Source organism: Dama dama, chromosome 12 (genome assembly GCF_033118175.1).
Source record: "Dama dama isolate Ldn47 chromosome 12, ASM3311817v1, whole genome shotgun sequence".
Classification (NCBI taxonomy): domain Eukaryota; kingdom Metazoa; phylum Chordata; class Mammalia; order Artiodactyla; family Cervidae; genus Dama; species Dama dama.
The window spans coordinates 851,232-873,591 of record NC_083692.1 but is presented as its reverse complement, the minus strand read 5'-3'; the positions used below and the strand labels follow the sequence as shown (position 1 = coordinate 873,591).

The window sequence follows — 22,360 nt, the reverse complement described above, 5'->3', positions numbered from 1 at the left end:
TGGCATGACCAAGATGGTGGAGTTCCACCCACCAGTTGACCAACACTGGCCCTGGTACCCTGGGACTCCAAAGTCAGCTGTTTTGTGACCCAGAGCTACACAACAGTGGACCTACCACACAGTCAGTCAATTTCATTCCTGAGTATTTACCTTAAAAAATGGAAAATGTTAATTAGAAAAGACATGCACTCCTATGTTCACTGGAGCATTTTTTTTCCAATAGAAACATTGTGGAAGCAACCTAAATACCCATCAAGAGAACATATGTATGTAGGTGTGTGCAATGAAAGTTTATATATAAAGAAATATTGCCACAATAAAAATTAAATATTGCCATTTGTTACAACATAGTATTAAACCATTAATAAGTGCAACAAAGTAGAGAAAGAGAAATATCCTATGATTTTATTTACATGAGGAATACAAAAAACAAATAAACAGAAAAAAGTAATAGAATAAACAGCTGCTTGAGGGATGGGAGTGGCTGTGGAGAGAAATGGATGAATGAGATAAGAGAAATGAACTTTCAGGTATGAAATAAATGAGCCATGATATGACGTGTACAGTATGGGGAACATAGTCAATAGTCACATTCTTGTATGTTGAAGGTCAATAATACTTCAGAAGATAATAGACAAACTCAGAAAAAGAGCTCATATTTCTGGTTACCAAAGAAAACAGGAGAGGGGAAAGGGGAATTGGATGAAGGCAGTCAAAAGGTACAAAATCCCAGTTATAAGATATCTAAGTACCAGGGAGGTAATATACAACATGAAAAATATAGTTAGCATTGTTCTATGTTACATACGAAGGTTGTTAAGAGAGTAAATTTAAAAAATTCTCATAAAAGGGAAATTTTATTTCTATTTATTTAAGTTTATATCTATATGAGATGATGGATGTTTACTAAACCCATTGTAATCATCATTTCATGATGTATATATGTCAAAACATTATGCTATACATCTTTAAACTTATACAGTGCCCTATAACAATTATATTTCAATAAAACTGGAATGAAAAATAATGTTGTTGTCACACTCAATTGCTCAATCATGTCCAGCTCTTTGCTACCCTCATGAACTGTAGCCCACGAAGCTCCTCTGTCCAAGGAATTTTCCAGGCAAGAATACTAGAGTGGGTTGTCATTTCCTCCTCCAGAGGATCTTCCTGACCGAGGAATCGAACCTGTCTCCTGCAACTCCCGAGCTGGCAGGCAGATTCTTTACCACTGAGCCACCTGGGCTTCAGTGAAATAAAATAGAAAACCTAGAAATAAACCTGTGTATATGTGCCCAGTGATTTTTCAACCAGGAAAGGACATCTTGTTCAACAAGTGGTGTTATGAAAGCCTTATATTCACAAAGGAGTGAAATTGAACCCTTATCTTACACCATATGCAAAAAAACAAATCAAAGTTTATCAAAGACACTTAAAATAGTGGGCTTCCCAGGTGGACCTGGTGATAAACAATATATCTGCCAATGCAGGAGATGCAACACAGTAGAAAATATAGAAGTTCATAACTCTGCATTTATTGATGATTTCTTGAGTATGACACAAAAAACACAGGTAAGAAAGGAAAAAATAGTAAACTTTACTTTATCAAACTTTAATTTTTTTGCATCAAAGAGACTATTAATAGAGGCCAACAGCAGCCCACGAAACTGGATAAAATATTTACAAATATATCTGAAAAGAAATTAATATCAGAATAAATAAAGATCTATATATCAACAACAATACAAACCAAACTATGAATCTATGAATCCATCACAAATTTCCATTGCCTACTAGTTCACATCTCAACTTCCCTGTCTAAGATTCAAGACCCTCCCCCATGATAGTCAACCGCATGTTTTTCTAAGAGTCCCTCCCACTCAGTCAAGCCTATCTCTTATTCCTGAACACACTTCAGTCTATTTTATGCAGTGGGAAAGGCCCTGGGTTTCAGGGTGTGCAGATTTAACTCTCCACTGCAGTCAGGTCACTTACTGATCATGCAAAATACAAATCCTAAAAAAAACAAAACAATGCAATGGTCAGTCAGTATGTGTCAGGGAGTTGTTTGCGAGACTGTGATAAGATCTTAAAGATTTTTAGTTTTTAAGTCCCACAAAACCCATATGAAATAGGAACTAGCATTATCTTGATTGTTTAATGAAGTGGATAAGGCTCAGAGAACTTGTGTAATTTGCCCAAAGCCTTTGGTAGCTATGTGGCTAAATTCGTAGCTCAGGCTACTAATCACTCCCTTCTCAACCCCTCCAAGAATTTTACGCCTTGCCTCACAACACTTTCATAAGAATCAAACAGGCATGAGAATGTTTGGAGAGCGCTATCCAAATAGTTATCATGATTATTTTCCATTCCTGTAAGCTCTGGGCTTCCTGCTTCCTTTTGTTGTTGTTTAGTCACCAAGTCATGTGTGACTCTTCATGACCCCATGGACTGTAGCACCCAGGCTTCCCTATACCTCAACATCTCCTGGAGTTTGCCCAAATTCATGTCCATTGAATCATTGATGCTATCCAACAATCTTATTCTCTGTTGCCCTCTCTGCTTCTGCCTTCAATTTTTCCTGCTCCCTATGTCTAAACTTCATCTGTTAAACTAATCCATGACCATGTGTCTTTCAGTCTCACTTCATCCCGCAAATCCCCTTCACTTGTTATCCTAGATATCATCCAATCACTTAGTGGGAGTTATTTCAATAGGACAACAATTTCTAATGATTTTCAAGAAATATTAAAACAGATGGTCTAAGTGTCCAAAGATTTAAACAGAAAAACACGCTTGTGGCTGCAGAAGAATTCATATTTCATCTACATAGAAAAGGCTACCAGAAAGACAGTCAGCTAGGCCATTGTATAAAATGATGGATCTGTACCTTTCACTTAGCTATACTTGAAGTTAATTTGTAAACTGTTTCCAGCCCACACCTTAGAAGAAGCATCATTACTAAGATGTTCTCCTTTGGTTAACAGACCTGGGCTAAAAGAGATCAAGATGTCATTTTCCAATGGCACAGAATTTCAAAGTATTCAGACTTTCATCCTTTGAACTGCCTCCCTTTGAGACTGTGTCTCTGCTGACTGAGGCACGAATCACCATGTAAATGAATTTCCATCCTGCCCTGCAATGATTCACTTTTCCTAGGGGCAGAGGTTCACTGGAGCCAGGCCAAGCAGATGCCCCACAAACATAAAGCCAGCTCATGGTATTATTCATTCAATCAGTTTATCCGCAACTAAGATCTCTTTTTCAGTAAAATGTCCACACAATGATTCATTTGCCTGATAATATAGGTGAAGAAAAGTCAATAGAACTTGTTCTTGGCCATCTGGCTAGTACCAGGACTGAAATATTCTATTGTTTTATTTGGTAGTCTCTACATCTTTCAAAACTGCTATTAATATTGTGTCACATCTAAGTGCAGGGCAGTTGTCATTATAATGGGTTTGAAAATATTCACCACCCAGAAAAAATGAATAAATTCTTTATCACTGCATAATGGTGGGCTTCCCAGTTTGTGCTAGTGGTAAAGAACCCACCTGCCAACCCACCTGCCAATGCAGGAGACATAGAGATGTGGGTTCTATCCCTGGGCCCAGAAGATCCCAGAGTTGGACACGACTAAAGCCACTTAGCATGCATGTATAACAGTGGTGGTGGTGGTTTAGTCACTAAGTCATGTCTGACTCTTGCAATCCCGTGGACTGTAGCCCGCCAGGCTCCTCTGCCCATGGGGTTCTCCAGGCAAGAATACTGGAGTGGGTTGCCATTTCCTTCTCCAGGAGATCTTCCCAACTCAGGGATTGAATCCAGGTCTCCTGCTTTGCAGGCAGATTCTTTACCAGCTGAGCTATGAGGGAAGCCCCGTAGGAGGCTTTATATCTAGAAATGTTTGGAGTTAGAGCCTTCATTTTTTTTTCTCTTATTGTGGAAAATGTATCACAGATTACAACTGGTTCATTAATGGAGTTGACCACTGACTTTGGGAAATCTTCTAAGAAGAAGGAATCTCTCAGTTTTACTGAAGATGATCCTCATAGATGATGGGCCAACATCTGTGCTTGGATGCACTTTACTAACATTCTAGTTACTCCATGGTCTTACCTGACCATATAGACATAAGCTAAGGCAATATCCCTCAATCTTTGTCCACTATTGGCCCCTAAAGGTGTTTCTTAGATACCCTGTTTCCTTAATCATATGTCCCTTGAAAGTAGTTATATCTATGTGAGTTATGTATATCTCTGCATTATACATAGAAAAAGTGAGAAACGTTTGTCCCCCAAGGAACTATTTGTACCTTATTGGTAGAGGCATTTCTCCCATGTCAAATGCACATTTTTAAACAACCTACTTAGTTTTCAGAAAGGAGGAAGCATAATGTGGTTATTTACTCAGACCAAATTGAAATTCTAGCTGTATTTCAAACAACTACATGAATCTCTATCCAATTATTCTATCCTGCATAACCCTCTCATAAAATGTTTTTATCTTACTCATTACTAAAAATATTATATTTCTAGTTAATCATTTACTTGCTTATTATCCATCTATGCCCACTGGAATTTAAGTTCTGCACAAACACAACCTTTTTATTATTGTGCTGGATACCCCAGTTCCTATAACTCTGTGGCCCACTGTTGCACTGAATGGTATTTTGTGAATAAAATAAATAAGTCAAACTTACCTAAATTAGATTGGCCATAATGACATTTTTTCCCAAAATGAATGTTAATACTGTGGGATATCAATAGGAAAAGCCCTGTGGAAATTACATCTAGTTAGCTCTTCAAGATGCTACCACATGTACAGAGTATCAGTCTCCTCAATCATTGAATTGCTCTGTCTTACTCCAAACATCTTTCACACAAGTGGAACTTCACTTCTTTTGAAAATCAACAACTTGAATTTCATTCCTTGAACCTATCACAGCCCACTTTTCTTGATACCCATGAAAGCTAATATATCTGCAAAAAAGATCATCAGGTGATGTTTCCTTGACACAATCAAGAGAGTGTACATAGCATAGGAAATGGAAGTCAACATAGAGCTAGTGGGAAGAAAGTGCACTCCACACAAAAGTAAGAGAAAAATCCCTCAGTGTCAACCTTTGCAATGTGGCCAGTGATTAGATTTGTCTTTGGCATTTTTCACACCAGGACAACATGGAGTATCATGAAGGGGAAGCGACATTCTAGTCAGGTGGCGGTTGTTCCTCAGAGAAGAATCTTGGTGATGAGGGCAAAGGAGCATCTAAGCAAGCTTTAAACTCACAAACCAGCAAGATTCTATCCATTGAGAATGCCCGCCTCCCTTGCATTTCCTTCTTCTTAGGCTTTCCCACTTTGCTGTTGACAGTTTATAATCTGCGCCACCTTTATCTTCTCACTCTTCCACGGAGCCTCTGGTACAGCTCTTAAGACACAACCATTAACCTTTGTTTCCCTCTTCATATCTTCTCTTTGGTCTTAGAGTAGAAACAACATTTACCCAGTACTTTTCCTATGTAACTCATGGGTTACACTCCTGTCCTCTCTAATAGTCACAAGACAAAATGAACCACATATCATTTAGCCTAGATTCTATTGAAATATTTCGTTCTCACCAGTAATTACAAACCTGGTCATTTAAATAGATAAGTGGTAATTATACACTCTTTCAGATCTAGACTTCATAGAAAAAGGTTCTCTTTCCTAGGATTTTGAGACAGTCATACACAGCTTAGTCAGTGTATACACATACACAACTTACACACACTTAGACAGTGACAACACTGCCACCCCAGGACCATGCTCAGGTGTTAGTGCATGTTCAAATTATGGAAGAAATAGTCCCAGTACATCATTGAGTCTGAGAAAGTTACTTTCTTGAGAAATAACAAGAGTAGGAGTGTCATAGTTAGAGGAGTTCTGATTTATGAGTTATGTTATAATGTAGAATGACCAGATATTCTTCAACTACATAGAGAAGCATTGTAGGTATCTCCCACTTTCGAAAATTTGCATCAGTCACATTGTGTTTATGAAGACATACTTTAGTCCTTCTTTTCATTAATGAGAAATAAATCTTAAGGGGGGTTTAATTTTTTAAAAAAAGTTAACATGCTACCAATTTCTAGTACTACATTTGAGATAAAGCTAAAACCAATGTAACACAGCAGAAACAACACATTTGTCTCCTTGAAGGACAAATTGAATCATTAAAACTGCAGATAATTTTATTATCTATATACTTAAACATAAGACAGACAACTGTATTTCTTTTGAAAGAAAGTAAGACTGAGTTTTAAAGACCTGAGTTGAAATATGTAGCTGAAACTTGTGAAAGAAATCTGTGTTTCAGTGTGATAGTTCCTGACACATTTTATGGTGGAAGCATACGTGATCTGAGTCAGTTAAGTCAGTAAGCTTTTCTTGTATTCAATTTGCTTCTACATAAAATTGGGATAATAATAATGGAACTATTAATACCTGTTTAGTTTGTGAATAAATCAACTGAGGTGAATATGCCTGATAAATAATAAAGGGTTTATTTAATGTAAATATCCGTAGCAGACCTACAGAGCAACAGCTCTGAAAAATAAACGTATGTCTTTCTATCGAAATTTGATAACAGGTGTTTCAGTTCAGTCGCTGGGGCTCAGTCCTGTCTGACTCTTTGTGACCCCATGGACTGCAGTATGCCAGGCTTCCCTGTCCATCACCAACATCCGGAGCTTGCTCAAACTCATGTCCATCGAGTCGGTGATGTCTCCAACCATCTTATCCTCTGTCGTCCCCGTCTCCTCTCACCTTCAGTCTTTCCCAGCATCAGGGTCTTTTCAAATGAGTCAGCTCTTCTCATCAGGTGGCCAAAGTATTGGAGTTTCAGCTTCAGCATCAGTCCTACCAGTGAACATCCAGGACTGATCTTCTTTAGGATGGATTGGTTGGATCTCCTTGCAGACCAGAGGGCTCTCAAGAGTCTTCTCCAACACCACAGTTGAAAAGCATCAATTCTTTGGTGCTCAGCTTTCTTTATAGTCCAACTCTCCACACATGACTGCTGGAAAAACCATAGCTTTGACTAGATAGACTTTTGTTGGAAAAGTAATGTCTCTGCTTTGTAATACATTGTCTAGGTTGGTCATAGCTTTTCTTCCAAGGAGTAAGCATCTTTTAATTTCATGGCTGAAGTTACCTTCTGCAGTGATTTTGGAACCCCCCAAAAAATAGTCTAGTTTCTCATTTCTAATGGCTCCTCAAGTCTTGATATAGCAAAATAAAACATTTCCTTTATATTCAAGAAAATCTGTAAGCCAAAAGGATATTTAAGCATATAAGAACAAGTTAACAGTAATTTCAAATTTTCTGGTTGAATTTGTGCAACAAAAAGAGTTAGAGATAGATCAACACTTATCATTTTCCCTTTTAGTGGCTGTCTCTCGTTTTGCTTTTGATATAGTGCAAAAAAAAAAAAAAATCAATGATTGCTTCATTCAACAGTTATTTCCCCATGTATCTATCTAAGAATTTCCATTTCTTACTGGATATACCACAGGCTAAGCAAAAATAAACAAATAAATAATTTCTTACATCAAGATCCTAAAAAAAATCAATTTCATCCAAATAACATATATGAAGAATTTAGTAAAATAGAACTAACACTCTGGGAAGAATCTTGTTCTACAGTGATCAACAGAAGCATAAATATTAATAGCTGTTCTCTCCATTGTTTATTCTGAATCTATGAATGTGAACATTGAAGCCTTGTTAAAGTACAAGTTATCAAAATGTCTTATAAATGCCTAGTTATAATTAAATCTTCAACAGATGTTAGTTTCTAGGTCTTTTTTTTTTTTTTTTTTCCCCTTCCAGGGATCTGCAAAAGTTTTTTTTTTTTTTTTTTAACCCCACAATTTACATATATAATCATTCCCACACATATATCCTTTTCTTGGCATAGTGGATAACCTAAGTTACTCTCCGCTCCAGCGTCAACAAACCGTTCATGGCATCTTTCACTTAATGTGTTTCTCACTGTGTAAATGATAGGATTTAAAATGGGAGCGAGGATTGCAAAAAACACAGCCACCAACTTGTCCCCAGGGTAAGTGGCCACAGGACGTGTGTAGCCGAATATACAAGGGACCACTACTGTAAAGTGGGCGCTACACGTAGACAGTGACTTGTTCTGTCCTTCAGAGCCATGGGATTTCAGGGAGCTCAGGATGACTGTGTAGGAGCTGAGAAGCAGGAAAAAAAAAAAAATCAGTGAGAGCATCCCCACTGAGTGAGCTGCCACCACCATTCCCAACCAGTAGGTGTCGCTGCGGGCAAGTTGCAACACAGAGAAGAAATCACACATGAAGTGGTCGATGACCTTGGAACCACAGAAGGTCAAGTCGACTGTGAGGAGAATCTGCACAGTGGCATGCAGGATCCCCCCAGTCCAGGCCACCACCACCAGGAGCTGGCAGAGCCCCTGTCGTATGATGGTCGTGTAGTGCAGAGGTTTGCAGATGGCCACGTAGCGGTCATAGGCCATGACAGTAAGGAGTATGATCTCTGATCCTCCTAGGAAGTGCTCCAAAAACATCTGAGTCAAACAGCCACCCCAGGAGACGGTTCTCCTCTGGTACAGCAGGTCAATGACCATTTTGGGGGTAATGACAGATGTGTAAGAGGCATGTATGAAGGCCAAGTAAGTGAGAAAGAAGTACATGGGGGCAGAAAGTGTGGGACTAAGGGAGATGGTGATGACAATGAGCAGACTGGCTAGCACAGTGAAAAGGAAAACGAAAGACAATGAAGAGTATTTTCTGCAGGTGTTGGTTCTGTGTGAGTCCCAAGAGAACAAATTCAGTCTTGTTGTTGGGAGGCATGAGCAGATCCCTTCAGTAAGTAACACCTTCCTGGGACCTGAATTACCTACAAAGGAATAAAGAATGATACTTCTGAATCATGAAAGGCTTGTCATCTAAATTTCTTAGAACAAAATTAGAGCAGTAAGTGTGACTGTGGAGCATGTCCTTGGAATTTTTGCCCCAGTACTTTTTCCAGTTCTTTCTAACTTCTTCCGTGATGGCTTTTTATTTCTTTAGACATCTAGTACCCATCACCTGTAAACTCTCTGTAAGATAATAGCTGATGTGTAATTTACTAAGAAAACACCAGGCTATCTACATGAGATCTGTATTCTGTTTCCAAATCTGTTTAACTTTACTAAGTCATCTTGGTGTCCCATGCTTTTGCGTTCTCCTCTGTTTCTGTGAGTTTAGAAATAGTAACCACCTAAAGCAGAGGATATAGGCAATCTATAGTTCATAGGGTTGCAAAGAGTCAGACATAACTGAAGTGAGTTAGCATGCATGCACGCACCTTGTAAGCTAAGTGATCAAGCCTGCAGGTAAGAGTTGTTCCTTCTTCCAGGAGGATTTACATTTGAAACTTCAGCTCTAACTGTGGAAAGAAATACATTGTCAATACATATTTATCACAAACAAGCAGTTTAGGGAAATGTATACATTCTTGGCAACACAGGCTAGCTGGTACCTTGCAGAACATATGTTATTAGGGTGTGTTTCCTCGCTTACCATAGCGACCTGGCATAACGTGTGCAGTGCCTGAAATCTGTTAAGTGATGAGCAAATGCTTGCTGAGTTGCCGTTCTCCACGGGAGAGCATAAGGCAGGTTCCCCAAACCATAAACTTATCGGGAATCAATTTCTCCTGTCTGCTAGCTCTATTTTCCATAATTCTCAATGAGAAAAATAAATTAATGTTTGAAAGAAAGCTACACTCCAGGTTAATATTTTCTGGCACACAGTAAGGTGTACATAGGAAAATAATTATGACCTCTATTAGAAATTATCCTACTAGGTCATATTATTGTCAAGATAATTGCAGTGTTTTTAAAATAACAATTTTATTCTTCAAAACTCAGTTTCACATACAATTTAAAAGTCATCTTAAATAATTATACAAATTCAGTATACTTAGATTAAAAAAAACTATTTGATATTTGTTTATTGCAAGGTAGTCTATTAAACAAAGGAAATACTTATTTTCAATGTTTTAAAAGAAAAAAAAGTTAATATGGAGAATAAAATAAATAATTTTCTGAAAAAGTTGGAGTAATAACTAAGCCAACATATTTATAAGCATATATATATATCAACTAAGAAAAACACATTTAACATCTATTATTAAATGTAGCTACTGCAGTTCATTCATTAACAGATATTTATTAGACACTTATTGTGTATATGAATGTATATTTGTTCACATAAAGTCATGAAGAGTGTCCCTGTTAAATGCTCTTAATGCCTGCAATTTTATTACCAAACAGCAGCAGCTCATCCATCCATGGCAGGAATGATCTTCCCACTCTGTTATGCTTCCATATACATTACTATACTTTTTTCTCCTATCTTCCCATAGCACCCAGCTTCCATAATTCATGGTTACAGAATACTACATTACTAATAGAATGAAACTAGACAGCACATTAAAAAGCAGAGACATTACTTTGCCAACAAAGGTCCATCTAGTTGAAGCTATGGTTTTTCCAGGGGTCATGTATGGATGTGAGAGTTGGACTATAAAGAAAGCTGAGGGCCAAAGAATTGATGCTTTTCAACTGTGGTGTTGGAGAAGACTCTTGAGAGGCCCTTGGACTGCAAGGAGATCCAACCAATCCATCCTAAAGGAGATCAGTCCTGAATGTTCACTGGAAGGACTGATGTTGAAGCTGGAACACCAATACTTTGGCCACCTGATGAGAAGAGCTGACTCATTTGAAAAGACCCTGATGCTGGGAAAGACTGAAGGCAGGAGGAGAAGGGGATGACAGAGGATGAGGTGGTTGGATGGTATCACCGACTCAGTGGACATGAGTTTGGGTAAGCTCCAGGAGTTGGTGATGGACAGGGAGGTCGGGCGTGCTGCAGTCCATGGGATCACAGAGTCAAACACGACTGAGCAACTGAACTGAACTGAATAGAATGAAAAATTAATGAAGATAAATTTCCCAAGGAAAAGAGAAGATTAAACATAAATATAATACAATGCATTCTGCAAAAAAAAAAAAAAAAAAAAAAAACTTTTCATTTAAAATAAGTAAAGATTCCTTAAAAAACTGGAAATAGAACTGCCATATGACCCAGCAATCCCACTCCTGGGCATACACACCGAGGAAACCAGATCTGAAAGAGACATGTGCACCCCAATGTTCATCACAGCACTATTTATAATAGCCAGGACATGGAAGCAACCTAGATGTCCATCAGCAGACGAATGGATAAGGAAGCTGTGGTACATATACACTATGGAATATTACTCAGCCATTAAAAAGAATTCATTTGAATCAGTTCTAATGAGATGGATGAAACTGGAGCCCATTACACAGAGTGAAGTAAGCCAGAAAGATAACCACCAATACAGTATACTAATGCATATATATGGAATTTAAAATGATGGTAACGATAACCCTATATGCAAAACAGAAAAAGAGACACAGATGTACAGAACAGAGTTTTAGACTCTGTGGGAGAAGGCAAGGGTGGGATGTTCTGAGATAACAACATTGAAACAAGTATACTATCAAGGGTGAAACAGACCACCAGCCCAGGTTGGATGCATGAGACAAGTGCTCAGGGCTGGTGCACTGGGAAGACCCAGAGGGATGGGATGGAGAGGGAGGTGGGAGGGGGAATCGGGATGGGGAACACATGTAATTCCATGGCTGATTCATGTCAATGTATGGCAAAAATCACTACAATATTGTAAAGTAATTAGCCCCCAACTAATAAAAACAAATGGAAATAAATAAATAAAGATTAAGTGCAAGGGGGAAAGAACAGTAGGAAAGGCAAACAAAGGAATAAATGTAGAAAAAATATAAGCAAATATAAAATAAAATAAGTAAAGAGATTTTTAAAGATTATCTGAAATGAAAATGTTACACTTAAGTGGAAACAAAGTTCTGCAGCTCCACCCCATTTCCTTATACTGAGATGGGGTCCCCCAACAGATCAGAAAGGAGGCTAGTGTATATAAAGTAGCAATTAGACATAAGTATTTTAGAAACCACCATGAAGACATAAAAATCAGTTTTTCATTTTCTTTGACTCTACAATACTCTTTCCAGGTATAGACATTAAAGGAAAATACTTTCAAAAGAAAAAACTCATTACTTGCACAAATGTTCAGCATAATTATTAAGATCTGTGGAAAATTTAGAAACTACATGGAATGTTCAACTTTGGAGAAATCAATTAAAATATACTTCATATATTTGATTAGTGTGTAGTTGATTAGTGTGTAGTTTTTAATAAATGTTTTCTTAAAATTGTATAAAATCATAGGAAAATTCTTATGTTATATCATTAATTGGGGAAAATTTTAGATGTGAACATAAATTTATGATTATTTTAATTTATTTAACTAATTATTTTATTATTCTATTTCTATTGATATATGATTTCTATATATATAAATTAAAAGCAATTATTTCACTATTAAATTGATAATGTTGTAATTGAGTTCACCTTTCTTGATATTTTACATGCTGAAGAAGTGATTAAATCTGATTGGTGAGAATGAGAAGTGATTATATGGTTTCTAAGATCCATTTAAACCTGAGAGTCAACATTATACGATTTCCTGAACAACAAAGTCTTACCTAAGAGTGTGTCTGATGTGGGTCCATGGCCAGAACCCTAGGTAGTTGTCAGTTCAGCAAGAAGGAAGTTGTGAGAATAAAAATGTCAACTAGCTCAACTACAGTGAATGTCTTTGCTGACTTATAGATGGCACATCGCCATACGGCTTTCTTTTGAACCTCAAAAGTGCTACCACATTTCCTGCTTGCAGACAAATTCTATACAGGTTCTTTAGCTCAGGCTAATAGGACCTCAGGGGTATTTCACCATCATTAGTAGATCCTGCCAACAACCCAATTATTTCATGTAACACAGCTGAACTTTAGAAGATAAATTTTATAGCATTCATCTTTCATTGTCATCTCTTTCTTGTTCAACATGAAGACAAAACAGTATGCCAAGAGAAAAAAATAAGTTAACCATTTATGATTTTAGGTATTTGAAAGCAAATGAGCTTAAGATGTACCCTGACTATTGATTATTGTATAAAGTCATCATTTAGGGGGGTACTATTTAATGCTTTTCTTTATGTACTTCAGTGTTTTTTTTTTCATTTATTTTTTTATTTGGAGGCTAATTAATTTACAATATTGTAGTGGTTTTTGCCATACATTGACATGAATCAGCCATGGAATTACATGTATTCCCCATCCCGATTCCCTCTCCCACCTCATATATATATATATATATATATATATATATATACATATAGTTTTCTATGTATAGGTCTTTTGTTTCTTTAGGTAGACATACTTCAGTTTTTAAATTGAGCTACCATTTACCAAATCATAACTTTTAAATACTGCTTTCTAATACACAGTAAGTGCATGATATGAACCCTATTATAATACTGGCACTTCACATTAGGTGATCTTTATAAATTTTTTCATTTGTATCTTGTTTGTCTCTTGCTTCACTTCTGGAATTAGATCAACATGACAATGATGAAAATAATTCTATTTTTCAATTATATTCAGAGTGAGTAGAATTCATTATTTCATTCATTTAAAATTATTCTTATAATATTCTTATGGAATAGAAAAAATATGTATGAATGCATAATTTACAACAGGAAATATAGGACATGGAATCTGAATACTGTTTTCAAAGGCAAAATAAGAAGCAGACCACTAAATCCCGGGTCAGGATATTTACCTTTAAACTACTGATTTATAAGCTAAGTGTTATTACAAGTTTAGGCTGCCACCAACCATGAGGCCTGTTATAACTACGTACTAAAAGAAATAAATTATGATACTTGAAATTTTCTAAAAAAGTAAATTTAATTCAATTAACTTTGGGTGTTCTCATGTTCACATTTGCTTGTGCTAATAAGACAAATAAATTGTACAGAACTCCAGATTGAATCTAGAGAATGTGTCATGAAGGAAAAGAGTTTATGAATGCTGAAATCACATGACCAAACCTAGTTTGACTAGAGCCTTTAATATGATAGTGCTATAAGAACATTTGTGATTGCAGATGCCAAAGAAAATCTGAATGAGGATTTAAAACCATCTAAACAATTGTAAGAAATATGGATTTTGTTAAAGTATTATAGTCAAAATCTCTTGACTCTTTCATATCTGAAATGAAAGCCAGGTTCGTATCAGAGAATTAGCAGTACTGCCAGAGTCATCATTCTCAACCTGATAGAAAGTTGAAATCCATTCACAACAGCCCATTGAGTGGTCATCCAGCCTCTCCTTAAATAGCTACTGTGCTGATAGAGTGGTTGCTTTAGAATCCCTACACCTGCATATTCCAGCTCCCCAGAGACTAGAGTAGCATGCCATGGATAGAGACTCTGCTTGATCTAAATCTGAAAATGTTCTCTATGAAAGAAATTTTTCAAAAAAAGTAGTGCCTGGAATTATATCAGGAAATTCTGTTTTTAGAATACAAATTCAGGGGCAGAATGTAGTAAAGCCCTGGACAAAGAGCCACTCAGATTCTCAAACTTGAGCAACAAACTGGAATGAAAGTAAAAGTTATTACATAAATGGATCATATCACAGTTGATCAGAAACTAGTTGAGGGATGATATGACTTTTGGTAGGTCCTAATTTCAAAAAAGTCCATCTACCTGCCAAAGTGTTCTTCTGGGCATCTTCATGCTTTTCAATAGGTAGAGAAACATGTCCTCAAAGTAACAAAGCACCCAAGAGTAGAGTTCATATTGTATTAGTCCATTCTGAAGACTTTCTAGTAGGATATCTAAGTTGTTTACCAGGAATGGAAAAGTTTGGGGAGGTGGGCTGTGGCCTCAGAACTCCTCCAATTTTACTACTAATTGAAGTAGAAGTTAATATAAATATTTACAACAATAAACACACTGACTTGGCAGAATCACAGAACTTGGAAACACCTTTCAATTACTTAAGTAAACCTCATGTAGAAATAGGGAAGTCTGCTAAATTTATAGAGGAAGATGAGGGCATAGTGTGAAATAATACTCATGTCTCCTGATCCTGAAGGTAGTGTTCTTACTCTTCGTCACAACTTCATAATCTTAAAATGTTTGCTAAATATTGTTAGATCACAGAATCCATTGACTTCTTAAATTAGACATACAGTACCCATGAAGTGAGAAGTTAGATCATTCTGTCAAAAGAGGCATGGATGAAAAAGACACTAAGCCTTTTCTGACTAGCTCATTGTTAAGTGTAAGGTCAAATGTAGATAAAAGTGTCCTCCTTTTAAAGAATAAAATCATAAAGCAAGATTTACGTCCATTTTGTGGAGAAGAATACCAAATTTTTGAGACATCAATCAATCCTTCACAATATGTGTTTTATTCTGGATAGGAAAACAAAAATTTAAAACATGCAGTATTCCTCAAAATAAATATTTAGTGTCGTGACATTCTAAATATATTTTCACTGGACTTTTTCTACCTTTGCCAAATGAGCCTAAAGCTTAGAGGAAGAGGAAACTGTTGGGGAGAAGAGTAGAAATTGTCCCAAAATTGAACCTTCTAGATGGTGTGAAACCTGGCAGAATAAATGGAAATATTTCAAATTATTACTGAAATCAATATTTATATTACCAGATTTTAAAGTGTACTTAAAAAATGTTTGAAAATTAAAAGTCACTGGAAATGTATAGAATTTTACCACAGTGATATGATAGAGCACATGAAAAAGTGGAAGAAAAATATAACACCTGTATGTAAAGCACTCATAACTATAACATAAATAACATAACAAAGTTAATATTTGTATCAAATTTAAATATATGTTATATATATATATATATATGTATATGTATGTATTTAATGTAGATAGAGTCAATCATAATTTTCAGTAAAAATTCCCACTTCAATAGATCAAGAATTCAAGTAGTCGACAAAATCTATAGAGTTGTTTCTATGCTCCATACATTGTGCAAGGAAAAAAGAACACAGAAAACTAAGTAACTTTTCATGGCCTCAGGGATGTTGCAGATGAATGAACATAGACTTTAGCATATTAACAAAGACTTTTATCTCTTCATTTGATATCTACCCAAAGTTGAAAATTAACTAAAGTTCAAGCTTGGTCCTTCCGTGTTGCTATTACCGAATACCATGGACTAGATGATTTAAACCATATGCACTTATTTTTCACAGGTATGGAGGCTCAGAAGCCCAAGATTAATGTCCCAGCAGATTCCCAGAGCTGGGGAGTTCCCCTTCCTAGTTCATGAAGTGAAGTGAAGTGAAGTTGCTCAGTCGTGTCCAACTCTTTGCGAGTCCATGGATGGAGCAGCCTCCGTCCATGGGATTTTCCAGGCAAGAGTACTGGAGTGGGTTGCCATTTCCTTCTCCAGAGGATCTTCCCAACCCAGGAATCAAACCCGGGTCTCCTGCATTGTAGGCAGACACTTTACCATCTGAGCTATCAGGGAAGTTTATAGACTGCCCTTTTTCCTATGTCCTCACATGGCAGAAGGGTCAAGTGAGGTCTCTGAAGTCTCTTTATAAGGACATTAACTTCACTTGTCAGGGCACAACCTTCATTAGTTAATATTTCCTAAAGCTCCTCTCCAACTTCACCACATTACAAAGGAACTTATTTACAATTTTGGAGAGGGACACACATTTTCAATCTACAACAGTACCTGAAACTGGAGAAATAAATTATAGAACATCTGGTAAACCCAAATGGTTGGTTTTATTTAGTGAATAGTATCATGTTTGAGAAGTCATTGAGATCATGTAAGAAATCTTCATGTAACAGTGACAAAAAAATTGACATAGGATGTTTTTCTCATACAATGTGATTTATTAAAAACACCCACCACCTCATAGCTGTAGTCCCTCACGAATTCTAAGTGAGGGAGGAAGAATAATAAGCTTCTTTGACCACATGATTCTGTCTAGAAGTGGATAATATTTTGCTTCAAAGTTCATTCAGAGAGGCAGAGAATTTTATAAAAGAGGATTTTGCTAAATAAGGCAATATATTCTGACCTCTTTATTACCTAATAATTTGTATTTTATTAATGAACTATAAGAATAGCATATGGTGTTAGCATTTTTAATGTCTACATCACCCAAAATATCTTGTATCAAGCTTTGTAGTTCATCTTTGAAGTTCATGGATTATGGTTTATGCAAAATTTACACATGAAAGTCAGACTCTGTCTCTCCATAAAAGCCTATGGAAAACTATAAGCAAAAAAGGAGATGGAGATACGGAAAAATAGCAGAAGTGTTATTAGATATTCTAAACTGGATGAGAATATAACTGGGTCATCTCTATGAAAATATAGTGCAAACAAATCTGTTCCACTTGAGATATTATGATTACCCAGTTGGGAGTATAAGTAAGATTTGGTTATTTATCTATATTTGCACTTTGTTCATTTGGATTATTTTTATAAATTTAGCCTCCTTATGCTTAAAATATACAACTATGAAACACCATTCTCCTTTGATGTTAACATTTTAAGCAATATGAAGAAATATATATGCAAAATGTGTTGTAGATACAAAATACAATATATATCTCTTATATTAATATAGGTGGCTATGTGTAGAGAGGAGTCAAGGAAATTTTTATGTCATATATTTTGTTTTCTGAAATCTGGAATGTGTTCTATCAAATCTGAGAAAGATTATGATATTTATTTATAGGAAAACCATGAGAATATCAATAAGAAAAATAAATTTAAAGTACTAACTATTGTTTACCTTATCATATAGAAGATAAATCAATGAAATGAATAGTGATGTTTTATACCCCCACTGTATGTATTTTCTAAGAAACTCTGAAAATCTTAAAAATGCTATTTCAAAATCAATAAATACTTTGGACTAGGAAATAATGAAAATCTTTAAAGTATGCTGTGATGATTGCAAGCATTCATGTCAATGTTTTGACATACTTCTTTTTACATCTGAGGAGACACTACAGTTAAATAATCACAAAAGGCTTTCATGGAAAGACTATTCTTCATTGACAATAGGTGATATGTTTCTCTACTGCCTGCCTCATTTTCTTTTTCTGATCCAGAGCTTTTTCATGGCATTTTTCAACTCTCCATTTCTCAGAGTATAGATTAGAGGGTTCAGCATAGGGGTGATAATGGTATAAAACACAGTCAAGGATTTATCAATGGATAAGGTGGAAGGAGGTCTCACATACGTAAAAATACAGGGCACAAAGAAGAGGAGCACGACAGTAATGTGGGAGCCACAGGTGGATAAGGCTTTGCGCCTGCCTTCCTGGCTAAGATTCTTCAGGGAGTACAGAATGACCCCATAGGAGATGAGTAACAGTGTGAAGATGGCCATACAGATCGCCCCATCATTGGCCAGTGCTATGAGGGCAATAACATGGGTGTCAGTGCAGGCAAGTTCTAACAAGAGGTACATGTCACAGACGAAGTGGTCAATGACATTTGGGCCACAATAGGGAAGGTTGTAAACAGAGAGAGGATGAATTACAGCATGCAAAAGCCCACCAACCCAGGCCAAGAGCAGCAGCAGAGCACACACTCGCTTATTCATGATTGTCAGATAATGCAAGCGTTTACAGATGGCCACATAGCGGTCATAGGCCATGACCACCAGAAGGCATAAATCAGCACCGCCAAATAAGTGTCCTATAAACAGCTTGGTCATACAAGCTTGGAAGGAAATGGTTTTCTTCTCACACAGCAAGGCTATAATCATATTTGGAGTGACTGTAGTTGAATAAACAGCATTCATAAATGATAAATAGCCAAGAAAGAAGTACATAGGGGCATTCCGCATTGAGCTGACTACCACATTCATGACAATGAGTAAGTTGCCCACCATTGTCACAATGTAGATAAGCAGGAAAATGACAAATAATATTTTCTGACCCTGGACACTCTGAGAGAGCCCCAAGAGGACAAACTCTGTTACATTGTTCCTTTGTTCCATAGATCTTTCTGTATATCTTTTTCCACTGTTCAGGACAAAGTTTTCTGTAAATATACTTATTAATTTCCTAAATCTTAAGATATTTGTCTATTCATTTAACCATTGGGCTGTATGGTTTATCATGATCCAGTATTTTCAGAGATTATAATACAAAGCTGCTTAAAATACTGTCCCAAACCTCAAATCTTACACAGAAGCAAGTTATCAAGATACATTAGTGAGAAAAGAGCAAATTTTAAGTAAATATTTTGCCACAGTCTCTTTCTATCCAGAAGCTAATAAAATTGTACAAATAATTATTACCTTATAAACATTAATTAAAATTTTAATTACAAAGTAAAGCAAGATTTTCTTATTTTTCTTTTCATTTATTGAAGAGATAACTTTCTCCATTCTAGGTGTGGAAAAATCTTCTTAACCATCAAATAGCTATATTTGACAATTTCAAATTTCTTATTAGGATTTAGGAAAACATACAATAATGTCAATTGACAAAAGTAATTTTTTGAAAGATTTACATTTTAGAAGATATACATAGAGTTAATATCCAAAACAGATACACGTTTCTAAGCAGTCCACAAATTAAAAAGGTAAATAAAAATATAAAATAAATTTAAATTATCAACATCCAATTAAAGAAGAATACATCTAAATGGACAAGAAACATATTATAGGATGCTGAAGCTTATCTGTGAACAGAAAAGTTTGAATTGAAATAATGGCTTGTTGACTACAGTATTGTTTGTGTTCTTAAAAATCACTGAATCAGGGTTTACAGATGCTATATCATCTTTAATAAATGAAATGAATAAATGAATGAAATAAATGAATAAGAAATAAATGAAATAAATGAAACATGAAACAGAAATAAATGAAAAAGAAACTAAAGAGACCATAGCAAAAATTAACAAAGCTAAAAGCTGTTTTTTTGAAAAAATAAACAAAATTGACAAACCATTAGCAAGACTCATTAAGAAACAAAGGGAGAAGAACCAAATTAACAAAATTTGAAATGAAAATGGAGAGATCACAACAGACAACACTGAAATACAAAGGATCATAAGAGACTACTACCAGTAGCTCTATGCCAATAAAATGGACAACTTGGAAGAAATGGACAAATTCTTAGAAAAGTATAACTTTCCAAAACTGAACCAGGAAGAAATAGAAGATCTTAACAGACCCATCACAAGCACGGAAATCAAAACTGTAATCAGAAATCTTCCAGCAAACAAAAGCCCAGGACCAGATGGCTTCACAGCTGGATTCTACCAAAAATTTAGAGAAGATCTAACACCTATCTTACTCAAACTCTTCCAGAAAATTGCAGAAGAAGGCAAACTTCTAAACTCATTCTATGAGGCCACCATCACCCTAATACCAAAACCACACAAGGATGCCACAAAAAAAGAAAACTACAGGCCAATATCACTGATGAACATAGATGCAAAAATCCTTAACAAAATTCTAGCAAACTGAATCCAACAACATATTAAAAAGATCATACATCATGACCAAGTGGGCTTTATCCCAGGAATGCAAGGATTCTTTAATATCCACAAATCAATCAACGTAATACAGCACATTAACAAATTGAAAGATGAAAACCATATGATTATCTCAATTGATGCAGAAAAAGCCTTTGACAAAATTCAACATCCATTTGTGATTAAAAACTCTCCAGAAAGCAGGCATAGAAGGAGCACACCTCAACATAATAAAAGCTATATATGACAAACCCACAGCAAACATTACCCTCAATGGTGAAAAATTGAAAGCATTTCCCTTAAAGTCAGGAAAAAGACAAGGGTGTCCATGCTCACCACTACTATTCAACATAGTTTTGGAAGTGTTGGCCACAGCAATCAGAGCAGAAAAAGAAATAAAAGGAATCCAGATAGGAAAAGAAGAAGTAAAACTCTCACTGTTTGCAGACGACATGATTCTCTACATAGAAAACCCCAAAGACTCTACCAGAAAATTACTACAGCTAATCAATGAATACAGTAATGTTGCAGGATATAAAATTAACACACAGAAATCCCTTGCATCCCTATACTCTAACAATGAGAAAACAGGAAGAGAAATTAAGGAAACAATGCCATTCAGCATGACAACAAAAAGAATAAAATACATAGGAGTATATCTACCTAAAGAAACGAAAGACCTATATATAGAAAACTATAAAACACTGATGAAAGAAATCAAAGAGGACACAGATAACTGGAGAAATATACCATGTCCATGGATTGGAAGAATCAATATTGTCAAAATGGCTATACTACCCAAAGTAATCTATAGATTCAATGCAATACCTATCAAGCTACCAACGGTATTTTTCACAGAACTAGAACAAATAATTTCACAATTTGTATGGAAATACAAAAAATCTTGAATGGCCAAAGCAATCTTGAGAAAGAAGAATGGAACTGGAGGAATCAACCTGCCTGACTTCAGGCTCTACTACAAAGCCATAGTCATCAAGACAGTGTGGTACTGGCACAAAGACAGAAATATAGATCAATGGAACAGAATTGAAAGCCCAGAGATAAATCCACGTACCTATGGACAACTTATCTTCGACAAAGGAGGCAAGAATATACAATGGAAAAAAGACAACCTCTTTAACAAGTGGTGCTGGGAAAACTGGTCAACCACTTGTAAAAGAATGAAACTAGAATACCTTCTAACACCATATGCAAAAATAAACTCAAAATGGATTAAAGATCTAAATGTAAGACCAGAAACTATAAAACTCCTAGAGGAGAACTTAGGCAAAACACTCTCTGACATAAATCACAGCAGGATCCTCTATGACCCACATCCCAGAATATTGGAAATAAAAGCAAAAATAAACAAATGGGACCTAATGAAACTTAAAAGTTTTTGCACAACAAAGGAAACGATAAGCAAGGTGAAAAGACAGCTCTCAGATTGGGAGAAAATAATAGCAAACGAAGCAACGGACAAAGGGTTAATATAAAAAATATGCAAGCAGTTCCTGCAGCTCAATTCCAGAAAAATAAATGAGCCAATCAAAAAATGGGCCAAAGAACTAAACAAACATTTCTCCAAAGAAGACATACAGATGGCTAACAACACATGAAAAGATGCTCAACATCACTCATTATCAGAGAAACGCAAATCAAAACCACAATGAGGTACCATTACACACTAGTCAGAATGGCTGCTATCCAAAAGTCTATAAGCAATAAATGCTGGAGAGGGTGTGGAGAAAAGGGAACCCTCTTACACTGTTGGTAGGAATGCAAACTAGTACAGCTGCTATGGAGAACAGTGTGGAGATT

The 22,360-nt window shown here is 36.0% G+C and overlaps 3 protein-coding genes across 3 annotated transcripts in view; all 3 read right to left on the bottom strand.

The window, feature by feature from the left end:
* The window catches only part of LOC133065885 (olfactory receptor 4C3D-like), a 38,727-nt gene extending 29,336 nt beyond the window's left edge, over positions 1–9,391 (bottom strand). Inside the window, exon 1 of the mRNA XM_061156371.1 lies at positions 9,375–9,391. The gene's annotated coding sequence lies outside the window, so the exon portion shown is untranslated. The remainder of the gene's footprint in view (positions 1–9,374) is intronic.
* Positions 7,256–9,605, bottom strand: LOC133065884 (olfactory receptor 4C3D-like). Its single transcript, XM_061156370.1, has 3 exons — positions 9,590–9,605; positions 7,977–8,771; positions 7,256–7,305 (listed from the first exon to the last, which is right to left on the bottom strand). Exons 1-3 carry the CDS (start codon positions 9,603–9,605, stop codon positions 7,256–7,258), a joined length of 861 nt encoding a protein of 286 aa, XP_061012353.1.
* An 8,529-nt stretch (positions 9,606–18,134) lies between these two features.
* Positions 18,135–19,052, bottom strand: LOC133067142 (olfactory receptor 4A15-like). The gene has a single exon (XM_061158333.1). It carries the CDS (start codon positions 19,050–19,052, stop codon positions 18,135–18,137), a length of 918 nt encoding a protein of 305 aa, XP_061014316.1.
* Positions 19,053–22,360: the final 3,308 nt, after the last annotated feature.

Coding starts and splice junctions, on each gene's coding strand:
- LOC133065884 (XM_061156370.1), bottom strand. Junction 7,306..7,976: donor TGTTGACGCTGGAGCGGAGA/GTAACTTAGGTT, acceptor TTTGGCTTACAG/ATTTTCTTGAATATAAAGGA.
- LOC133067142 (XM_061158333.1), bottom strand. CDS start 19,052: ATGGAACAAAGGAACAATGTAACAGAGTTTGTCCTCTTGGGGCTCTCT.